This window comes from Nothobranchius furzeri, chromosome 17, assembly GCF_043380555.1.
Source record: "Nothobranchius furzeri strain GRZ-AD chromosome 17, NfurGRZ-RIMD1, whole genome shotgun sequence".
NCBI lineage: Eukaryota > Metazoa > Chordata > Actinopteri > Cyprinodontiformes > Nothobranchiidae > Nothobranchius > Nothobranchius furzeri.
Genome location: NC_091757.1, coordinates 38990293 through 39013938, shown reverse-complemented (window position 1 = coordinate 39013938; position 23646 = coordinate 38990293). Strand labels below are relative to the sequence as shown.

The 23646-nt window shown below is 42.5% G+C and overlaps 2 protein-coding genes across 5 annotated transcripts in view; both read right to left on the bottom strand.

Annotated features, from left to right (window-relative positions):
* LOC139063601 (zinc finger protein 235-like) overlaps positions 1 to 10708 on the bottom strand; it is a 67532-nt gene extending 56824 nt beyond the window's left edge. Inside the window, exons 1-2 of the mRNA XM_070545956.1 lie at positions 10502 to 10708; positions 10308 to 10418 (exon numbers count right to left, since the gene is read on the bottom strand). The gene's annotated coding sequence lies outside the window, so the exon portion shown is untranslated. The remainder of the gene's footprint in view (positions 1 to 10307; positions 10419 to 10501) is intronic.
* A 149-nt stretch (positions 10709 to 10857) lies between these two features.
* LOC139063608 (oocyte zinc finger protein XlCOF6-like) overlaps positions 10858 to 23646 on the bottom strand; it is a 173689-nt gene continuing 160900 nt past the window's right edge. For 2 of the 4 annotated variants that reach the window (XM_070545981.1, XM_070545980.1), the window contains 2 exons: positions 19718 to 19793; positions 10858 to 13622 (listed from right to left, as the gene is read on the bottom strand). In XM_070545981.1, coding sequence (XP_070402082.1) covers positions 11941 to 13622; positions 19718 to 19793 — 1758 coding nt within the window. In that variant the 3' untranslated portion in view covers positions 10858 to 11940. Of the gene's footprint in view, positions 13623 to 16837; positions 17557 to 19717; positions 19794 to 23646 lie in introns of those variants that run through there. The other 2 variants (XM_070545982.1, XM_070545983.1) reach the window with 2 other exon arrangements.

Below are 23646 nucleotides of genomic sequence, written 5' to 3'. Positions count from 1 at the left end.
ACATTTTAAAATCAGTAATATTGTAATGTAATGAATTACTTTAAAATGAGGGTAACAAGTAATAAATAATTAATTACAGTTTTGAAGTAACTTGCCCAACACTGTTTACTAGACAGGTTAAAGACAGCTTTCAGAAAAACAGCTGATTATTGTAAAATTAGTGAAGTTAAGCAGAAACCTGATAAAACCCCGTCAGATTTTCTAAGCAGGTTGGAACCTGTGTTCGAATACAATTCAGGCATCCCTTTTAATGCTGACGAGAGAGAAGCTTATCAGCAGGAATTTAAAAAGCCATTTTTGGACGGTTTGCTTCCCCCATTTCATACATTTGTAGAGAAATATTGGGTCCACAGACCAAGAGGTTCTGTTGCAGACACAGTGGAGAAAGCTACACACGCTACGAAAAACATGACCTCGACCAGTACAAACAACACATTCCTTAGCTCAGATGACACATTAGCATTTGCAGGATATCAGTCACGTTATGCATCAAGAGGCAGAAAAAATCCTAGGCCCAGAGGCAAAGGTAGAGGATTCTATAATGGCAGAGATATTAGTTGCTGGATCTGCCACAAGAAGGGACATCTAAGCCGTAACTGCATGCACAACTCATCAAATGTCACGGATGACAAGATTATTGATAACCCAAACAGTGTTAATAATCGTTATCCTGGGTTTCAGGCATGGCTAGACTCAGAGGCTGACATGGGATACAGTTCCAAAGCCAGATGACATTGTAACTGAGGGAGGAGGTGAAGATGACATGACCGTTGACATTTTTGCTGCACTCAAAAAATGGTCGGATTTCTCCAAGGCTCCCACATGCGTTATCTTGTTTAATGGAAAGCCTTATAGTTGTTTATGTGGCACAGGGGCCTGCAGAACGGTTCTTACATCAACTCCCCCTGAAGCTGCTTTCTCATCTGACAAGATTCTCATAAAAACTGCAGCTGGCCATGCAAAACAGCACAAATTAACAAATCCAGTAAATGTTTAACACAAAGTAACGTGAAGGGAAGCACAAGTAGCCCTTCTAATTGATCCTACCTGCCCTGTCAATCTTCTTGGTAGGGATCTCATGGTGAAAATGGGTATTTCAATTGTCTGCACACCTAAGGGCATGACTTCTGAAATAAACCCACCTGACGCACAAGACATATTTGTCTTAAAGGGTGATGGACCACCCTGCTATTGGTGGTCTCTGGACCTCACATCCACCTCTGTAGCTAAAGAGTTAACTAAGCTGGCATTTGACAAATCAAAAGAGAAGAATTATGACTGTTTTGGAATATCTCATCTTATGCCACCTGAGGAGTTCCATGTTACACTCAAGATACAAAAAAGAACCTGGACCTGACATGACCTATGACACTAAGTTCCACAAGAAGAGAGATTCTTCTATCACCCTCCAGCACTTGTATGTCACACCAACCGGGAATGCTGTTTGTTCAGTTATCTTGTCTCCGGAACAACGCAATCTCTCCCACGTCACACCCGCACATTTATCTATACTGAAAGAACCAAACCGCCCTTGGAAAAGCTTGGGTCATGTCCTTGCTTGTGCGATGGACACAGACCTTGATAATGATGACTCTGATGGCTGGAAGAGCAGTTCACTATCTGGTACATGTAGATTTACACTAGGCTGGAAGTTGAAGGTTTCTCCCCAAACACACCTGCATGAATGAGACGTCGATACGTTCCTGTATGCAACAGTTTTGGAGGACTTTCCTGAACTTGAAAATATTCCTTCTGACTTATGGTCCAATGGTCCTACGGATGTAGGATTAAGGATTGTTTACCTGTTCAAGTGCATGCAAAATCAAACTACAGACCACTAATAAGGCAGTATCCAATCAGCAAAGAGGCTGAAGACGGTATAATGCCAGTAATTCTAAGCATGTTTGAGCCAGGAATCATCAGACTTTCTCCTGAGTCAACATGTAATACTCCTATCTTTCCTGTTAAGAAAAGTGGCAGGAATGAGTGGAGGCTTGTACAGGACCTGAGACTCGTGAACCAGTCAATAGTCCGAGTGGCATCTGATGTGCCCAACCCACACACAGTTCAGAATCAGAATCAGAAAAAGCTTTATTGCCAGCGCTCCAGCGACCCAGAGCATAGGAACTTGACTCCGCAGCACAGCCTGACCAAGGTTACACACACACACACATGTAGACAAAACAGATACAGGCAGTCCACGAGAGCAGCCAGAACGGCGCTCATTTCATTTAGATTAAAAGGGAATTACATGAGGATAAATTGGGGGAGGGAAAAAAAGGCATACCAGAGTTACTCCCGGCAGGGCTTAGCTTTGCTATGCAAAAAAAAAAAAAAAAACTGCCTCAAACATATAAGCACGAACATCAACAGTCACAACATGAGACTTCGATAGGGAGGCGGGGGGGCTGGGATCCTGTTTCCCAAGCGGAAGCAGCCATGTATGGCGCTCAGCCACTGTAGTCACATGTGGGAGGGAGATCTTGGGAGGAGCGCAAAGCACATTGACACCTGCAGGTTGATGACCTCGCTAGGCTGAAGTCCACCAATCCGAAGGGGGGGGGGGGTTCACAGCATCTGTCTGCATTCCTTCGTGGGGGTTTGTTGTTGGCATCTTGAAGGCTGCCATGGCGTCAGATTCGGATAACAAGACTTTGTTTGGGTCAGGCTGAGATAATTTTCCTCTCTGCCTTAAAGTCTGTAACTGATCATTCAAGTCCTCCACTTCTGAGCCAAATTACCCCAGACAAACAATGGTTCAGTTATTGATCTAAGTAACGCATTTTCTCAGTACCTTTACATAAGACTCTTGACATTGGTTCGGTTTCATGTTTAAAGGGAAAAAATTCACATTCACAAGGTTAGTTCAGGGGTATGCTAACAGTCCACATGAATACACACAAGCACTCAGGGCATCCCATGTCCAGCTGTGTACCTCCTGCACACACTCAGATGATACTTTATGTAGATGACATACTGATCACATCTGACACACAAGCTCACTGTAAAGAAAGCACATTACAGGTCTTGCAACACCTCTATGAACAAGGCCACAAGGTTTCACTCTCAAAATTGCAGTTGTGGAGACCTTCAGTGACGTATCTTGGTCACACTCTTTCCGGTGAAGGAAAAGCTTATTTAGATACTCGGAAAACTGCTATTCAAGACGCAGCTAAACCTAAAACAAAGAAACAAATGATGTCATTTTTGGGTCTCTGCAACTTTTGCAGAACCTGGATACCTGATTATGCATTCGTGGTGTCGCCACTTCAGATTATCATTTATGGCAAAGACCTAGCTCTATATGACTAAATCAGTTGGACTCCTGAGGCAGAAAAGGCTTTTGTGGAGTAAAAGAAAACTTCTAGAAACAAATGTTGTTCTATCCTTGCCTGACTACTCCAAAGACTTTTTTCTCTCTGTGGATGCAGCAGAGAGGCACATGAAGGCGTTGTCTCTACATCGTTGTCGTAGCCACATATTGAAATAGTGCGCTGTGGAAGCCTGAACCCAGCTTCACTTTTACCTACTGACATGGATGGAGAACACTATTGCTGCAAAACACTCACGAATGAAATGATAAAACCACGTGTTGACATTTTAGACCAGGGCTGCCAACTTTTGAACATTTCGAAGAGTGAGACGGGGTCATTTTGTGCTCTACATTTTATTTTTTCATTTCTACTCTGTATGGAAGAGGATTAGAGCCACTGACAAGAAAAAAATGAAAGAAAGAGAATTCTTGCATTTTTCTCAGAATTCTGACTTTTTTTCTCAAAATTATGACTTTTAATCTCGGAATTCTGACAGGGAATTGAGGGAAAAAAGTCAGAATTCTCTTTCTTTTCTTTTTTTTTCTTTTCAGTGGCCCTAATCCTCTTCCGTACCTCTGACTTTACAGAGGGAACTGACCTTTGTTTAACACAAATTTTTTTTTCGTGAGGACAATTTAACATCCAACTCTCCTGAACTTCTTCACATTATCCATCTATCTATTTATCTATCTATTTATCTATCTATCTATCTATCTATCTATCTATCTATCTATCTATCTATCTATCTATCTATCTGCAGTAAAGAGTTACAGCTACATGTCACAAATGTCACACAGGAACTTTAAATGATAATTAATGTAATTATTTTTAAATGCCATCTAGGGGTGGGCAATATCATGTCATTCATAACATTAACCGTTATTATTTCCTTCCAAGAAAAACAATCTATCATGTTAAGCTAACTTCATGATGTACTTGCATCCATTAAACACAGGATTATGTTCATGTGGTCATCAGCATGAAGTTATTGAAGTTATCAAACATGGCTGCAGTCAGTTTTACTGTAATCTGTGTCTCTAAGTGTGTGTGCTGCTGTAATGAGTGGATGTCCCCACTGTGGGACTAATATAATTTACTCTATTGTATTATATTAATTCATATCAGCCAGTAGGGGGAAAAACGTTTGAGGAATTTTGGCCTTTCCAGGCTTCCGTACCAGTAACCTGGTTATAGAGGCAATGGCCGTGTTCGAGTTGAGCTGCGCCTCACCTGGAAAACAGACGAGAGCAGACGGAAGCAGCAGGGGGAGTGGCTGAAAGCCGGCGTTTAAGTCGGACAGATTTCCCTACATGTGTAGCTCACGGGTGACGATGGATGAAGATATCGCGTTAAGAGTTCATACTTGTTTAATTTTCAATTGTAATTATGGTGCCTGTTAGCAGCTGAAACACATCCTCATGTGCTTCTGGATATCATATATTGCATATGAAGACATGACTGTAATAATAAGTAAAGGTTATCAGCTGCAGGTTTAGTGTGCTCATAGGAAATGTGACAAAAGAACACAAAACATATTCCTCTTTATGGCCTATATAGTTGTCATCATCAACGTTACATGATTTACAGAATACATGTGACCAACTAACATTTCATGTTCTACCACCGGATGTTTGGATCAAAATATGAACCAATCAGATCTTAGATCAGGTGAGAGCCAGGCGTTTCCCGTCATCCCCTAGGTTTTGCAGCCGGTGGAGAGCAACTGCAATGCCTTGCTCCAAAATCTGCGGCCGCCTTGATCTCACGAGTATATCGTTGCCTACGTATGCATGATGTCAAAGCAAGTCGGCGTCAAGTTGGACACAAATCTAACCGGCATGCACTACGCGCCGATCACCGGTGATCGAATCTGCGCAGAGCTGGCTCATCTCGAACACAGCCAATAATACCTAGCTGCAGGCGCAGCCCCGGCCAAACACGCCCCATGTACAAAACACAGCCCCCGGCCAAACACACCCCTATGTACAAAACACGCGTGCATGTACGAAGACGAGAACTCGCATGCGTGTTGCAACAGATGGAAATGATGGTTCAGGTAAAGACAGATTTATATTTTTACAACTTGCGATGATTTTGTACTTCAAATTTGAACGTTTAAGACATAGTTTGTTAGCGCATTAGTGATTTTTTTCTGAAACACTTTTATATAGAGAATTAGTGCTGCCTCAACCTCCTCTTCTTTCATTGGGTCACTGGAGTTTAAATTAAGTGGATGAGAAACCCATGGAGAGGGCTCTGCATAAATGAGAGTAAAGTTGAATTTTAAACGCGTGAAAACTGTCACAAAGTGGCGTTAAAAGCGGCGTTTTGTGTCACAGAGCGGCGAAATAAGCTGCGTTCAATGTCCGTACCAAACGCCGTTTTTTACGCCACCCACACAGGGAACGCGTCTGGGATTAGGGTGACGTAAAAACGGCTTTCAATGTCCGGAAAAAACGTCGTATTTTACGGGCGTTCTACAAGGACCGTTAAGAACGGCGTCAAATACGGCGTTCTGGGAGAGTTTTTGCGACGTTTTTTTTGCCATCTCTTAACTAGATGGGTTGGAAAAGTGGCGTATTTTGATGGTTTTGGCTTTCCACAGGGGTGTGGCGTGAGAGCGTGTGAAGAGGGTCAAATGCGTGTGTCTCACGCTCAGTGCGTACGAGTTGGCAGCCTTGTTTTAGACACTCCTCAGCCTGACTATATCTCTCTTTATGTTGATGGTTCAGCTAAAAAAGATGCGTCTCGAAAAAACTTAGTTGGTTATGCAGTGACCATTCAGACATCAGTCATTGAAGCTAAACCATTGCCCTCTCATTGCTCTGCCCAGGTGGCTGAATTAGCAGCTGTGACTAGAGCCTGCCAGCTTCACTCAGGACAAGACATAAACATTTTCACTGATAGTATGTTCACTCTTCAGTGCACCACTTTGCCCAGATTTGGAAAAACAGAGGCATGGTCACCTCCACTGGTAAACAGCTGACTCACGCTTCAAGGATCTTGGAGCTTCTGGATGCTGTGCAACTCCCATGCAAGTTATCGCTGTGCAAATGCCCTGCACATCAAACAGATGACTCTGACACTACGAGAGGCAATAATTTTGCAGATAAAGCAGCTACGGCTGCAGCCTTCATGCTTCTCACCTTTGGAGCTTCATGTTACTGCTCCGAAACACTTTCTTATGACATCCTCCGTGAGACACAGACTTCTGTTCCTGATCAGGAACAGCGGACCTGGCTTAGATTTAAACCTGTAAATAGTGATGATGTGTTGCATGTAAATAACAAACCTAGTTTACCTAGGTCTTTGTTTCCCACTGCTGTTCTTATGAGTCATGTATCTCATGTCTCGAAGGGGGGGATGGCTCAGTTAATCAATAGTACATTCCACACTATTCATTTTTCTACTTTTGCAAATGACTATTGCAGAAAATGTTTAATCTGTATGAAAAACAACGCTCAAGGGTAGGGATGGGTACCTTTGACATTTGAATCGATTCGGTACTAATTCCCGGTACCTAGGAATCGATACCGGTACTTAACGGTACCAATTTTCGATACTTTTGAGTGTTTTATATTTTAATTCTCTTTAATAATTAACCCTTACCCAACGTTTAAATTTTCTAACGTTAAAGTCATTAGAGCACAAAAAAATGCACTTAGAAAGCTTCCTTTAGAAATATTATATAATATTTCATAATTCCCAATTTTTTTACATGAATTTCATCCTTGGCTTCAGCCCTAACAAAATATAATAAAATATGTGTGTGTTTCTCAGATTTAACCCCTTTATTGCCAGGTTTATTAGCAAAACCCGAAGTTTGAAAACTGTACAAAAAATGAAAAAATCAAATCATTTTTTATGTGTTATGTCCAGATGACCTTTTTTGTGGGTAAGTTGTCACAGCCTTGGAGTGTCACAAATAGGCATAAAAATATTTTTTGCTCACTTTGTAGTTTTTGTGTAATGTCATATTTTCTAAAATACTCACGTTAAAGTCATTAGAGCACAAAAAAATGCACTTACAAAGCTTCCTTTAGAAATATTATATAATATTTCATAAGTCCCAATTTTTTTACATGAATTTCATCCTTGGCTTCAGCCCTAACAAAATATAATAAAATATGTGTGTGTTTCTCAGATTTAACCCCTTTATTGCCAGGTTTATGAGCAAAACCCGAAGTTTGAAAACTGTACAAAAAATGAAAAAATCAAATCATTTTTTGTGTGTTATGTCCAGATGACCTTTTTTGTGGGTAAGTTGTCACAGCCTTGGAGTGTCACAAATAGGCATCAAAATATTTTTTGCTCACTTTGTAGTTTTTGTGTAATGTCATATTTTCTAAAATACTCACGTTAAAGTCATTAGAGCACAAAAAAATGCACTTACAAAGATAACCAGTTGAACACTTTATTAAAGCACACGAACAAAGAAAAAGTGTGTGTGTGTGTGTGTGTGTGTGTGTGTGTGTGTGTGAGAGAGAGAGAGAGAAAGAGAGAGAAACACAGAGGGGAGTGAGCTAACAGCTGCAGGCTGAGCACACAACTGTTGAGTGCTCCTTGCACACAGCCTGACCACATGCTTGGCAAAAGCGTGCATGCACGCTCCTCTTCCCTCTGCAAAGGTGGCATTTTTCTTTGTCTGCTCCTGGGCTGGTGCTGCACCTGCAACAAAGCTGCAGCGCTGCTGGACCGCGGCAAGCGAGTGCACCTCGCCTGGGCTGGTCTCACCATGGAGCTCCAGATGCTCCTCTTCTGCTGGTTCCAGGCCAGTTCCAGACAGCCACAGGACCAGGGCATTGTAGGCGCTCACATCTAACATGTTGCAGAAGAGCGACATGGGCCAACGTCTGGTCTTGCGGCGGCAGCTGAGCTGGAATAAAAATAAATGAATAAATAAATTACATATGCAATTAGGTTGGTGAATTATAATAAAACAAAATAAAATAAATAAATTACCTTGTCCAAGTTGTCATCTGCCCCTTTGCAGCGGTTGTAATCGATGATTACGGTCGGCTTCTGCTGCGGTCCCTCCTGGATCTGAACCTGATGGGGTTTGGTGCCGAGGAGCAGAATGTTCTGCCGGCGCTTTGGAGTAGCTCACCGCGGTGGCGGTGGAGGTGAAGCCGAACAGGGAGGACAGACCCGCTCTGCTTTTCATCTGGAGCAGCTGTGGGGGCAACTCTGGCTTGTTGCGCCTAACTGTTCCCACAAGACAGATTTTTTTTTAGCAGCTCCTCTCCAAGAACCAGCGAGCTGTCCTCAATAGTTTGGATGTAGCTGACAGCGAGGCGGGTGATCCCACAATGGCGGACGTCTGGAGCCCGAAAGGGAATCCTGGTGTCGGGTGTCGGGGACCAGGCGATCCCGCTCTTTGATTGCCACAAAGGATGGTCCCATCTCTCCTCTGCGGCAACCACCTCCTCATCTGAACCTTCTTCCATTTCTTCCCCTGAATCAGGCCCTGGGGTAAAGGCCTGATCTTCAGCCTCTTCATCCGAAGAACAGCTGTCATCCGTGGATGAGGATGAGGCTGACTCTCCCTCTTCCTCAAGCTGCTGAAACACCTCCAGGGCTTCATTCACGTTGAATCTTCTTCTCATGGTTGCGGTTCAAAGAAATGAATCCTGATCTGAGTCTCATATATGTACTTTTAGTCAATTGGTGCACCTGTGTAAGCTGCCCCTACTGAATGTAAACAAAATTCGATTCTGCAGGAATTTGTTTTGAAAAACAAATGTACGCCTTTGAAGTTTTTCAGCCTTCATCTTAGCTTTCATCCATGCAAATGCTTTGTACTTATTGAAATAACATTTTGCAAAAGTAAAATCATGAATGAGTATCTGAAATTTTGCAGAAAATCCTGAAGTCAACAGAGTGTGAGAACCTGTGCCCCCCCCCCCCCCCCCCCCCCCCATACACTCCCATTGCCCACACCTGCTCAACCACTCCAGATAATGATCACAGATCTGTCTTTTGAAGATCTGTAAAGTGCTTGGATACCTACATACACGCATGCCTGCACAATCACACACAAAGGAACACATGTCAAAATGCTATTTTGCAGAATGAGCTAATTTTGTACATTCAGTCAGGCTTATTTTTTGAAAGAACACTGAAAAAGCACAATTACCAAAAATTCAGAACACACATGCAAACTATTGTATGGCATCTCTAAATAACACACAAACCATTTTTTTGCAAAATATGTAATATAATGGGCAGTCAGAGGTAAAGAAATACAGCTAAATCATTCAGTTTAAATGCTGGGTCAGCCATTGCCCTGCTATATATGGAGAAAGTATGCCATGTAGTGAAAAACGGTAAAAACTGCTTCTTACATTTGTGATGAGACTGTATACATGGGCACAATCATAATTTTTTAAAATTATGCCAATATATATGCTAATTCAAAATATATGATTTACATGAAAGTCAATGGCACAAAAAATGCTTCAATTTGCTTAACTGTACAAAATGATTTCCACGTTTTAAAAAAGTAGGTTGAATATTTTTTCAAACTTTTTTTTGTAATTCCTTCCAAAATACACATCCTCCATAAAAATTAGATAAATTGCATTAACATAGCCAAAGTTATTCACAAAAATACACGTGTCAGCACAAAAAAATGCTCTAATGTGAGGTAAGGGTTAAATATATATTTTTCTCAATATATAACCATATTTGATAAATATCATGATAAATAACATTCAACTGTTTGTATTTTAACATTGTCCTTGTAGTTTTATAAGCTGATAATTAAACTGAAGCAAACATCTTTACTGTGAACTAAATTTACTGTGTATCTTCATTCCTTTTGCCGTCTCTTTTCATTTGATTTTTCCTACTGGGAAGCTAGAATTTCCGAGGAGAAAGCGAACGCACCATCAGCTGATAACAACGGTGGCAATGGAAGCTAACATATCAAGCTAACATTATCTTAAACAGTTTATTTATCTGCTGGAGCAGATTAAAACGATGATGCCTCACACTTAGATCGTTGTCGCTGGTTTTATCTTCACCCAGTCACCCGTCGCTTTTAGTAAAGTGAAGCCAAACTTTAGAGCGCATTCATGTTCTTCTAGTCAGTGATTTGGAGTTCTGAGGAGAAAGCGAACGCACCATTAGCGAAACGGAGGCTAACATAACAAGCTACCGTTATCTTAAAAATTTTATTTACCTACCGGAGCAGATTAAGATGAGGATGTCTCACTTAGATCGTCGCTGGTTTCATCATCACCCAGTTACCCATCACATTTAGTGAAGTGGACCCAAGCTTTAGCGTGCGTTCTTTCTACCATGCTGCTCGGTTTACAACTCGCTCGCAGCGGCCGACGACATAACGCTCTTGTGCATGCGCAGCTGTCTTGGCAAGTTCTCGTTATGAAGGACGGGTACCAAAACAAGGCACCGTTTCAAATGAAGTGAATCGGTGCTCGGTCGGTACTATGGAATTCGGTCGGTACCTTAAAAACTACCGAATTCTGTACCCATTCCTACTCAAGGGCGATTAAGAACAAAACGGGGACACTTCCCAACACCTGATTATCCATTTCACACATGGACTTTATTGAACTATCAAAGATGCAAGAAACAAAATATTGTTTAGTGGTAATAGATGCTTTATCCAGGTGGCCAGAAATATATATCCCACAAAGAAAAAATACGCTTTAACAGTGGCAAAGGTGTTGTGCAATCATTTTTTTTCCAACTTACAGAATTCCATTGGTTATTAGATCAGATAATGGGACACATTTTGTGAATGAGGTATTAACCAGGTGCTCTGAAACATTAGGGTTTGAGCTGAAACATCGTTCTTATCACCCCTCTTCAGCCGGCTTGGTTGAACGTACAAACGGAACGATTAAAAATAGATTGGCGAAAACAGTGGCTGAGACAGGCTGTCCATGGCCAGAGTGTGTCTCACTAGTAAAACTGTGGATGAGGGTAACAGCTCCCTCTGGTGGACCAACACTATTTGAAGTGGTTTATGGAAGATTTCCTGTTCCCCATATCATGAATCCTGTGGTCCACAGTGGCAGAGAAAATACTTTAGCAGATTGGATGGTTAAATTGTTTACTGATAAACAAGTCAAAATAAACAATGATCTCCCAGAACCCTCGTGTGCTTAATCGCCCTCACAGGTAATGAAATCAGGAAATTGGGTTCTGATTAAGGTGCTGAAATGAGACAACTGGCGCTGCCTGAAGTGGGAAGGCCCGTTTCAAGTTCTCCTTACCACCCCACTGCTGTAAAGATTGCCGAGAGGCCATCTTGGATTCATCTATCCCACTGCAAGCTCATCATCGACTAACTGCTATTAGAGCACAATGAAGTCCGGCTTCAATGGCGTGATGGTAACAATAGGTACTCATGTCTCAAACCTGGTGAAGATAAACATCTGCTCCAAGCTTGATGGTTACACCATATTGTTGATTTTGGTATTCACGTTCATGGCCCTGCATTTCAATCAATCAACTTTATTTATATACACCACTTAATCCTGTAATACATGCAACTCAAAGTGTTAACAAATTAAAAAGGCCCCACATACCCTCCCATCCCCAGAATTTTAAAAACAGCCTGACAATAAAAACCCCATCACAACACTCCTCCACCCACTCACACACACACACTTGTGTGGATGCTCGTATGTCTCTTTAAATGTGTCTTTTGGTGAAATCTTTGTCCACAGAGCTCACAGACAAAAGGCTTCTCTCCTGTGTGAACTCTCATGTGTTTGTTTAAACTTGCCTTTAGGGTACATCTGTATCCACAGAGCTCACAGGCAAAAGGCTTCTCTCCTGTGTGAACTCTCATGTGTGTGTTTAAATTTGCCTTTTGGGTACATCTGTATTCACAGAGCTCACAGGCAAAAGGCTTCTCTCCTGTGTGAACTCTCATGTGTTTGTTTAAAATTGCCTTTAGGGTACATCTGTATCCACAGAGCTCACAGGCAAAAGGCTTCTCTCCTGTGTGAACTCTCATGTGTGTGTTTAAATTTGCCTTTTGGGTACATCTGTATTCACAGAGCTCACAGGCAAAAGGCTTCTCTCCTGTGTGAACTCTCATGTGTGTGTTTAAACTTGCCTTTTGGGTACATCTGTATCCACAGAGCTCACAGGCAAAAGGCTTCTCTCCTGTGTGGACTTTCATGTGTGTGTTTAAAGTTGCCTTTTGGGTACATCTGTATCCACAGAGCTCACAGGCAAAAGGCTTCTCTCCTGTGTGAACTCTCATGTGTCTGTTTAAATGTGCCTTCAGGGTACATCTGTATCCACAGAGCTCACAGGCAAAAGGCTTCTCTCCAGTGTGGACTTTCATGTGTGTGTTTAAAGTTGCCTTTAGGGTACATCTGTATCCACAGAGCTCACAGGCAAAAGGCTTCTCTCCTGTGTGAACTCTCATGTGTCTGTTTAAATGTGCCTTTTGGGTACATCTGTATCCACAGAGCTCACAGGCAAAAGGCTTCTCTCCTGTGTGAACTCTCATGTGTTCGTTTAAATGTGCCTTTTGGAAACATCTGTATCCACAGAGCTCACAGGCAAAAGGCTTCTCTCCTGTGTGAACTCTCATGTGTGTGTTTAAATGTGCCTTTTGGGTACACCTGTATTCACAGAGCTCACAGGCAAAAGGCTTCTCTCCTGTGTGAACTCTCATGTGTTTGTTTAAACTTGCCTTTTGGGTACATCTGTATCCACAGAGCTCACAGGCAAAAGGCTTCTGTCCGGTGTGGCCTTTCATATGATGGGTTAAATTGGACTTATGGCTAAATCTTTTTCCACAGTCATCACAACAAAATGATTTTGGTTGTTTCATGACTTTTCTGCATGAGCCTCCATGTTGCTTCTCTTTCACACATTTTGTATTATCCGAACACTCTGAAGACTTTACTGCTGAATGACTTGTCATTCTCACATGTTTCTGAAGAGACCACTTGTGGAGGAACCGTATACCACACACAGGGCAGCTAAATGATTTGTTGACTGTCTTAATATCTGACTTCGAAGACTTGTTCTCATTACAGCCATGGTCTCCGTTTCCAGGTTCTGGCCCAGAGTCTGAATGCTCAGAGTCTAGATTCACATCATCTTCATCTTCTCCACCAACTTCAATCTCTGAAGAATCAGACGTCTTTTCATTAGGGTCCAGATCTAGGTTCTTGCTAGTTTCTGCTCCTCCACCAACTTTTGCTGTCATCTGCCCAGCCAAGCTGCTGGTTGGGACACCTCCATCTTTCATTTGATGGTTGTGGAAATGTAAGAGCAGAGGTTTCTCATCCGTCTCTTCTCTCTTCCTTGAAACTGCAGTGAACCAAGCAGAAATATATAACATAAAAATATTCAGTAAAAAGAGAAGACAAAATACCTAGGGGTGTTTTTGCAATCAGTAGCAGGGGTGGACATTAACTTCAAAACCAACCGGCCAGCCGGGCCGGTAACTCTGAATATTTACCGGCCCCGCCAAGAATCTACCGGCCCTGCTGGTCAGCTGCCAAAACGAGTCAAAATAAAAACTGAACCGTTGTAAATGTAATAAACCTTTATTTTGTACACATTCACAAACATAATAACGTATTCAAGTTTGAATTTGTTTGTCCCCTCAACAAAACACGATTTTGTCGTCGCATACTTCCGGCATACAACGCAGTACATCACCCACTCCGCTTTGCTGTATTCGAGCCATTGGCTGTGTTCGAGATGAGCCAGTTCTGCGCAGGTTAGATCACCGGTGATCGGCGAGCAGTGCATGCCGGTTAGATTTGTGTCCGAATTGACGCCGACTTGCTCTGACGTCATGCATACGTAGGCAACAATAACCTCGTGAGATCAAGGCGGCCGCAGATTTTAGAGCAAGGTGCTGCAGTTGCTCTCCCTCGGCTGCAAAACCTAGAGGATGACGGGAAACGCCTGGCTCTCACCTGATCTAAGATCTGATTGGTTCATATTTTGATCCAAACATCCGCTGGTAGAACATGAAATGTTAGTTGATCACATGTATTCAGTAAATCATGTTATGTTGATGATGACAACTATATAGGCCATAAAGAGAAATGTGTTTTGTTTTCTTTTGTCACGTTTCCTATGAGCACACTAAACCTACAGCTGTTAACCTTTACTTATTATTACACTCGTGTCTCCATATACAATATATGATATCCACAAGCACGTGAGGATGTGTTTCAGCTGCTAACAGGCACCAGAATTAAAATTGAAAATTGAACAAGTGTGAATGCTAACGCGATATCTTCATCCATTCGTCACCCCCGAGCTGCACATGTAGGAAAATCCAACAGATTCAACTGGCAGAAACAACTGGTTCACACCATAGTCTCTCTCTCTCTCTCCTCTCTCCCTCTCTCTCCTCTCTCTCCTCTCTCTCTCCTGTCTCCCTCTCTCTCCTCTCCCCCTCTCTCTCTCTCCTCTCCCTCTCTCTCCTCTCCCTCTCTCTCCTCTCTCCCTCTCTCTCCTCTCCCTCTCTCTCCTCTCCCCCTCTCTCTCTCTCCTCTCCCTCTCTCTCCTCTCTCCCTCTCTCTCCTCTCCTCTCCCTCTCCCTCTCTCTCCTCTCACTCACTCACTCACTCACTCACTCACTCACTCACTCACTCACTCACACACACACACACACGTAGAGGAAAAGAGCTGAGGAAATGCAGGACACCAGGTAGTTAAAAGAAAATCCACAGCGGAGCCGCGGCGCGCCTCGAATGGGGCGCGTCTGATCTGAACTGAGGAGCGGCGAGCAGCGGCCGGACTTCGTGAGCGATTCGCTTCGGGCGCTTCCGCGGCCGGTGTGTCCCCGGCGAAACGCCGGCTTTCAGCCACTCCCCCTGCTGCTTCCGTCTGCTCTCGTCTGTTTTCCAGGCGAGGCGCTGCTCAACTCGAACACGGCCATTCTCTGTGCCTCCCGTCTTCTTTAAACCGCCAAGAATCATTCCACCTACGCACACGCTTCTCTGCTTCATACCGTTTCGAACTGTCTCACTTCTCCTCACCAGTTTTAAAGCGTTTTGCCGGAGATTTCATCAAGAAATCCAATCCCTGTGGTGGCGCGATCTTCCTGCGTGCTTGTGTGTTTCTAGCGTGGTTCCACTTCGTCTTTAATAGTGAACTTATAGTTCACGTGACTATAACTAATCGTGCAGTACGTGCACGAATCGTACAAGTGCAGTAGGTGGCTAGAGGCGCGCAGGTTCACACGCGCGAAACGAAAACGGCGGCTTCCTACAGGGCGGGGCCATGATGTAGGCGAAAGCCGGTGTGTAAATGGCAAATAAGGCTTGGGCGCCACCCGGGCGGTAAGTCGTCAAGTATTTACCGCCCGACGAGAAAATTTAGCGCCATTGGCGCTCGGGCGCTTTAACGGTCCACCCCTGAGTAGTATACATAACCAATGTTGGTAAACACATTACTATTTATGGTAATGCATTACTTTTACAAATAACTATGAATCTAATGAGCTGCTTTTAAGCCCAGACATCACTATGCGATTGGTAGAAGGAAAAAAAACGCGAACTGCAAATTCTGATTAACGCTTCTCAGAGCCAGTCAAACCAGCCGTCCGTCGCTGCTACTGTGGAGCCTAGAGATAAAATTATGTTTATTAATTCTTGATCATGGACTCAATCAAATGAATGTAATATGTATTTCTCTATTCCTCTCTGCATGCCCACTAGTTCAGAACTCATTCAGACACACCCACACAAGCCACTCACACACAAACACACACTCTCTCTCTCTCTCTCTCACCCCCCCTCTCTTCCCCCACCCCCCCCTCGTGCATCTTGCCACAGTTATAACTGTTTGACTTGTTGATCATTGTCTCCTCCCTCCAACTACAGGAAATGGGTTATTGATAAACATATTGATAAAATCCATGACAGACCCTGACAGCAGCATCGCATCAGCCCCTCCCTTCCTTTCCCTAACACTGAAGGCGCGCAGCGGCAAAAATGTAAACATATCTGCTGAACCTTTGTGAGAGTGCTGTACACGGCGCGGAGGAAGCTCGTTAAAATGTGTCAAAACTGTAACTGTATTTTTCACTGAAGCATGAAAAAGACAGTGTTGCTCAGTGCAACACTTGTCATGGAGAAGTTTCCCGTTGTGGGACAGACCCAGGGACATTTAATACATCGAACCTCATTGCGCATTTGAAGAAGCATCACACAAAGCTGCATGAGGATTTTCACAAGACCACGGAGGCGAAGAAACAATTCCCTGGCGTTAAACAACAAACGCTGCCTGAAACCTTTGCAAAGCATGAGAATCTCCCGAGAGATACCAAAAAGGCATTAACCCTAACAGAGAAGATATGCCAGTTTATTGTGCTTGATGACTAGCCCGTCGGTGGTGAGTAATGTCGGGTTTAGATGCTTAATTGAACACCTCGAGCCTCGCTACGTAATGCCCCCAGCCGCCACTCCATTGTCAACAAGACCATACCCCAGATTCATAAACAAGTTAAAACGTGTATTGCTACACATCTGGATAAAGCAAGTGCTGTTAGCTTCACTTACTTTTGGCAGACTGTGAAATTGAAACGTTGGACACAGAACTTGTAGCAGTTGCAGTTTTTTTCGATTGCTAAAATTCAAAAAGCAAAAATGAGGCACAATTTTCACAACCTCTACTTCTGTTCCCAATTGCTTGACTCAATTTATCACTACTTAAGATTTCCTTATCATATTAGAACTCTGATTTTCCTCCTTTACACTCTGATGTCAATTTCACATTACCTTGCTGTCAAAACACAACACACAATTTTCAGGTTTACACACACTTTCCACATAAATTCTCAAAGCTTCAATCAACAACACACAAATATTCAAATCTCCAAACTTTCGGGTCTGGCGAGCAATTTGCAATCAAGGACTGCAGCATAAAAGTAAGTTTCCACAAGGCTACCCAGGTGTATGAGTGGTTTCAGGACCACCCACGGTATTCCATTTTATAACATCCACCTTATTCCCCCTTCCTCAATCCCACTGAGGAGTTGTTCTCAGCCTGGAGGTGGAAGGTGTTCGAAAGGAATCCACAGAGCAAGGTCCCACTGCTTCAAGCCATGGAGGAGCCTTGTAGAGATGTGGCCTTTGAGGCTTGTCAGGGCTTCATGAGGCACTCGAGGCGGTACTTCCAGAGCTGTTTGGACCAGTAGGACATCGCCTGTGATGTTGATGAGGCCCTCTGGCCAGAGAGAGACCGGCGGCATGATGCCCCATGATTATGCTTGGGGGAAGGGGGGGGGGGGAGAGTTAACTGTAAAAATAAAATGTTTTGTCTCAAAATTTGTGTGTGTGTGTGTGTGTGTGTGTGGGGGGGGGGGGTTAACTGTAAAAATAAAATGTTTTGTCTCAAAATTTGTGTGTGTGTGTGTGGGAGGGGGGGGTGTTAACTGTAAAAATTAATGTTTTGTCTCAAAATTTGTGTGATGTCTAATGTTTCTCTCAGAGAAAAGTGGGCACTGTCATACATTCAGTGTGTAATTCCTTGTGTTGCCTTTCGACAATTGTGTTTTCAGTTTTGCTCTTCAGTGTTCTTTCCATGCTTGGTAGTGTTCACCCAAAGGCTACTTGTGTTTAAGCAATGAATGGTATGTGTGTCATGTGAAAATGTGGCTGTGTCTACCAAATGAAAACACGTGTGTCACGGTCTGAGGTGTATTCCTGCTGTCACTCCCTTTCTCTTGAGTTTTCCCTCTGCAGGTAGGTGTGTCTGGAGGTTAACCAAGCTGCAGCAGATCTGCTCATCAGCCAGCCAGGGGTATTTAAGCAGCTGAGAGACTCCTACACTTCGCTGGATGATTACTCTACCTGGGTACCTTCTAAGCCACCTCGTCACAGTATTTTCGAGCTCTTAGGACCTTTTGAGATTTTAGATGTGTATTGGATTTTGGATTTAGCATTTTACCCTTCCTGCTCTCGTTCACCAGATCAAACCTCCACCTTCATCCCCGACAGGCTATTCTCTGGAACTCCAACCTGCTTGTCTCTCAGCTTCTCCCTGGCCAGAACCACCTCCAGCTGCCCACCTAAGCTCCCTGGATCTCAGCAAACTCAGCTCCCTCCACGTCTCCCCTTCTGGATCTCAGTCTCAGGAATCCCCTCTCAGCCTAGACCGGACCACTCCTCCCTCAAGCTACTTTCCCCCCTCTACAGACTGTAAGTCCCCCGCACAATTCAGATTCCTTGTTTTCCCCCTCGAGTTGGATCTAACTCCCATCTGTCCACAGATTTCCTGCACCGGCTCCCTTTATGAAAGAACTCAGCTACATTCAAGCTGCCGGAGTTTGCGCAGCGTGCGCGCCTATTGAATCTGTGTGTGTGTGTGTGTGTGTGTGTGTGTGTGTGTGTGTGTGTGTGTGTGTGTGTGTGCGCGTGCGCGGCACAGCTCCATGAGCCGCTCAAGTCACCGCGTCTCGTTATTGGAGCTATTTAAACCAATGTTGTAAAATTACTTCTGCCCAGCCCAGATGTGCTCACTTGTGCACCCGTGAGCCGTGGTTCCGCTGGAACGCGTCTGACCTTTGACAGACGCACTCTGAACTTCAGATCTTCAGCTCGCTGTTAATAGCCTGAATGGGAATCATTTCTTGATTTATTTAGTTACATCCACAATGTTCTGTGTGTGAGGTTTACAATGTCAGAACACCTGCATGAGACAGGGTGTTAATTACAATCTGCCAGAATGATTCACCACCTTCAGATTCCTCCAACACCGTTAAAAAAGATCAAATGCGGAACATATCGGCGTGCGCAGGCCAGAGTGCTGAAGCTTGGCGCACTGTTATGAGGCTAGGGCACATATGGAGGACAGGCGCGCAACAATATACTTGTTTTCAATTACAATTATTGTGCCCACTTTTTCTTAGGCCCACCCACAAATGAGTTTCTGGCTACGCTAATGGTGACATATGACAGACTTCTCTGAGCTCCGCAGCCATTACACTTTTCACCTCGCGCATCCCCCTTATTAAAAAATTAAAGTGATGGGGGAAAAGGTCGATCATATTTTTTTTAACCCTGTCTGTTTAGCTTGATGGCTGAAATATATATATATATATATATAGCCATGCCCTGATGTGGGGGCTGGGGAGGTGTGTCGACATGGTCGGGACATAGAAGGGGGTGCGCGGCTAAATAAGTTTGCGAACCACTGCTCTAGGAGGCATCCTAAAGAAAGTGGTCGGATCTTTGAAATCTTTTTTCCTCAAAATGTTGCTTGCTTTAATGTCTTTTTAAAAGTAACCAGACTACACCTCTACATGTACAACACATGTTTTAAAGAATATAGATTAATAATTCTTATGTGGGCTTATTAGTATTATTTGTTTATTTCAAACCATTTTGTTTGAGGTCGTTCACGCAAGACATACATCCGAATTAGATTTTTGCCTTTACCTTCTTCAGTGCCTCTGCCAACCAGCCCCGCTTCAGCAGAGGGAGCCGGTACAGGTGCAGGCTCACTAGCCTTGCTCTGCAATGAAAAATATAACAGTTTAATCAATATGGGTGGGACAAACTACCAGACATGAAAATGTGTCAATAGTGAAAAAGGTGAGAAAACGAAATCCACCAGCAAGTTTCTATTCTTAAGTTTGAGCTCACTTTAGATTAGTTGTTTGGATTAGTGACGGTAAAAATTGATTCATCAGGGTTTCCCCCAGTGCTTTATATGCCTGGCAGATCACTAGGCTTTGCTTGGCCACCCGCCAGGATAAGAGTCATGCCCCGCCCCCCTCCCCGACCCTACTGTGTCCGCTGACACGAATGGCGCAATGAAACTAGAGCCCTCCATCAGCTGATACTGTGAGAAACAGCAGCGGAACGTGTGGCTTATAAAATTTTCTGGGGAAAACCCTGTTCAATTTATTAAATTGAGTTTGAGTCACTCACCAAAATTATTCAAGTTTTTTTATTCATTTGAGTCTTAGTCAGTGCAAAATAAAATAAAATCACTCAAACCTAATTTGCTTCTCTTTCCTTGTACATCGTACCACTGAGTGATAAAAAAAAATAATAAATTTGACATACAGAAATTATTTTTTATTTTTAAATAGTGGTGGAACTGAGTATTTTTTTAGACTGCTTGTTAGGACAACAAAAACAGACAACATAAATTATAATAAAAGAACCGAGAGGGCATGTATTTAAAAAAAATAAATAAATAAAGAACAGTGAAAGGCAAACTAGGGCTGGGGGTAAACGATTATTTTTCCTTTTTTTTTCCAAAATATGTTTATGATTTTCAGATTAAAACAGAACAAAAAACATCAACCCCCCCCCCCCCCCCCACACACACACACACACATCGGCGACAAAGCTGACAGTTGTGACTCTTCATTTAAAGCTATATGTGTTTGGTGCCAGATTGAAATCGTATTTCTAACCATAGGGTTTTTTGTATTTTTCAGTATTCTTTTAGCTGTATCTGAATAAACAGAAGATTGTAATGGCAGTCCTATGTTGTTATTCCAGGGTATCTGCAGGTTTATGGGAGCCAAATTTAAGACTTTTTAAGACCTTTTTTAAGGCCACTTTGACCAAATTTAAGCTATTAAAAAAATTAAATTTAAGCTCTTATTTCCAGCTATTGCCTGGAACTGGTGCTAACCACATCGCGAACGTGGGATTAGCCATCCAGTTATACCATTAAAATTCCCCATGGCGCAAACTCCCACTAGCTTAACCAGCTAATGTGCTCATCTAAAAATAGCCCCCTTTCACAACCAGCTGAATGTGTACGGTTCCGCTTACGCCAACATCATACACAAAAAATGCTGAACACTAACTAGAAATTCACGAAACTTTTATAGAAATAAAAGAATCTTGTTTGGTGGGCCTTTGGTAATTTAAGACCTTTGGAAACTGTATTTAAGGATTATTTGTCATTTTTAAGGCCTTAAATTTTGAAAAGCAAATTTAAGACGTTTTAAGACTTTTTAAGGACCCGCGGATACCCTGTATTCTCAATTTTAACCCAGGAAGGAGTCTCCCTAGTTGGAAAATAGCAAGTAGCTGCCCTTAACTGGGCTGCCCAATAATACATCTTCATATTGGGCACTCCAAAGCCCTCCACGCTCATAAGGTAAGTATAGCAGGGAGAGGCGTAGCCTGGGTCGTTTGTTGTTCCAAATAAAACTGGAGAAAAGTTTATTCAGTGATGAAAACATAGAGTCTGGGGTATATAGGGGGATGGACTGAAATAAGTAGAGAAATCTTGGTAGAATTGACATTTTCAACATATTAATGCGACCTATCATAGAAATCGGCATCCCATCCCACCTTACCAATAGCTCTGAAACTTTTTGTATCAAGGGGTCATAATTAATGGGAACAATTTTCTTTATGTCAGGGACAATCTGTATTCCCAAGTAGGTAAAGCCTTCACAGGTACTGGTGAATTGTGTCTGGATATGAGGATTGTTTTTATTTAGAAATAACAAGGAGCTTTTCTTCTGATTAATCTTGTACCCAGAGAAGTACCCAAAATTCGGAAGAATATCGCCCACTGCCAGAACCGACTTCTCTAGGTTAGTTAAAAACAGAATGATGTCATCTGCAAATAATGATACCCGATGTTCGACCTGACCTATTCTTATTCCAGTTAATTCAGAGGAATTGCGTATCGCCATAGCAAGTGGTTCAATGGCCAAAAGAAACAATAACGGACTGAGTGGGCAGCCCTGTCGAGTAGACCTACCAAGTTGTATAGGCCTTGATATCTGATTGTTTGTTACGATTTTGGCTATCGGTTCCGTATATAACAATTGGACCCATTTCAGAAATTCTCCTCCCAAATCGAATCTCTTAAGGGTTTCAAAACGGTATCTCCACTCTATTCTATCAAACGCCTTTTCAGCGTCTAATGATAAAAAGGCATGGTCAGTAGCAGATTGCTTATCCCACAGTATATTCAGAAGCCGACGAGTATTATAAAAGGCCTGGCGGCCCATAACAAATCCATTTTGATCATCAGAAATTAATTTTGGAATGTATGAATTAATCCTACGAGCTAGGGCCTTACACAATATTTTAGTATCACAGGACATTAGTGATATGGGACGGTATGAGCTCATATCTGTTGGGCCCTTACCAGGTTTTAAAATGACTGAAATAGATGCCTCTCTCAGAGATGGTGGCAAAATGCCTCTTTCATAGGACTCATTAAATATTTCAAGCAGGTGTGGCAATAATTTGTCAGAAAATGTTTATGTATTTCAATTGGGAGTCCGTCCGGACCTGGGGCTTTGCCGCTGTTCATAAGACCCAGTGCTTCTCTGAGTTCCTCTATGCTCAACTTAGCATTAAGGGCCTGTTTGGCTTCTTCGGGAAGGGTCGAAAATTCCAATCGGTCTAAAAACTGGTTTTGTGCATTTTCATTTTCATTCTCAGGGTATTCTGATTTATATAAATTTTCATAATAGTTGGCAAAAGTGTTATTTATATTTTCCGGATCCGTGATCTCTATTCCATCGTCCAATATAATTGAGTTTATGGTTCTTTCTGATTGTATTTTTTTAGCCTCCAAGCCAAGAGCTTCCCTGCCTTCTCCACTTGATCATAATAGGACTGCTTCAACCACATTAGATTTGTAGCTATCTTATTTGTGCTGAGTTCATTATATTCTGACTTTAACAGAAGGAGTTTTTTGTATTTTCCAACATCATTGTGGTGATATAAGTGGTCTTGTAAGTCTTTAATTTGTTCTTCAAGTTCCTTTAGTTTGTTCAAATGGATTTTGGATTTGCTCCTAATATAGCTTATCATTTCTCCCCTTATATAGGCCTTAAAGGCTTCCCATTTTATTGATGCATTTGTTTGGTTCGTATTAAAAGTGAAATAATCATTTATCTTCCCATCTATGAATTTTACGAACTTTGTATATCTCAACCATTTTGCTTGGAAACGAAATGGGAGTGGCTGGAGTAAAAGGTTCGGCAGTAGAAGAGATAAAATGACTGGGGCATGATCGGAAAGTAAAATAGCTTCATACCAGCATTTTTGTATCAGAGACATTAGATTTGTTGAGATCAGGAAAAAATCAATACGTGAATATGTTTTATGGGTGCTAGAGAAACACGAGAACTCAGTTTTATTAGGGTGTAATAGTCTCCACACCTCCAAGTTGAGGTCCTTAATAAATTTCCCAATCATTGTTCTAGTTTGTTGGTGAGAGGGAGTAACATGGGTGTTTGATCTATCAACCACAAGGTTAATCACACATTTGAAATCACCTCCTATTATGTAATGGTCAGTATAGGAGGAAATAGTTAAAAAGAAATGCTGGTAAAAAGTAGGATCATCTCCATTAGGGGCATATAAGCAAA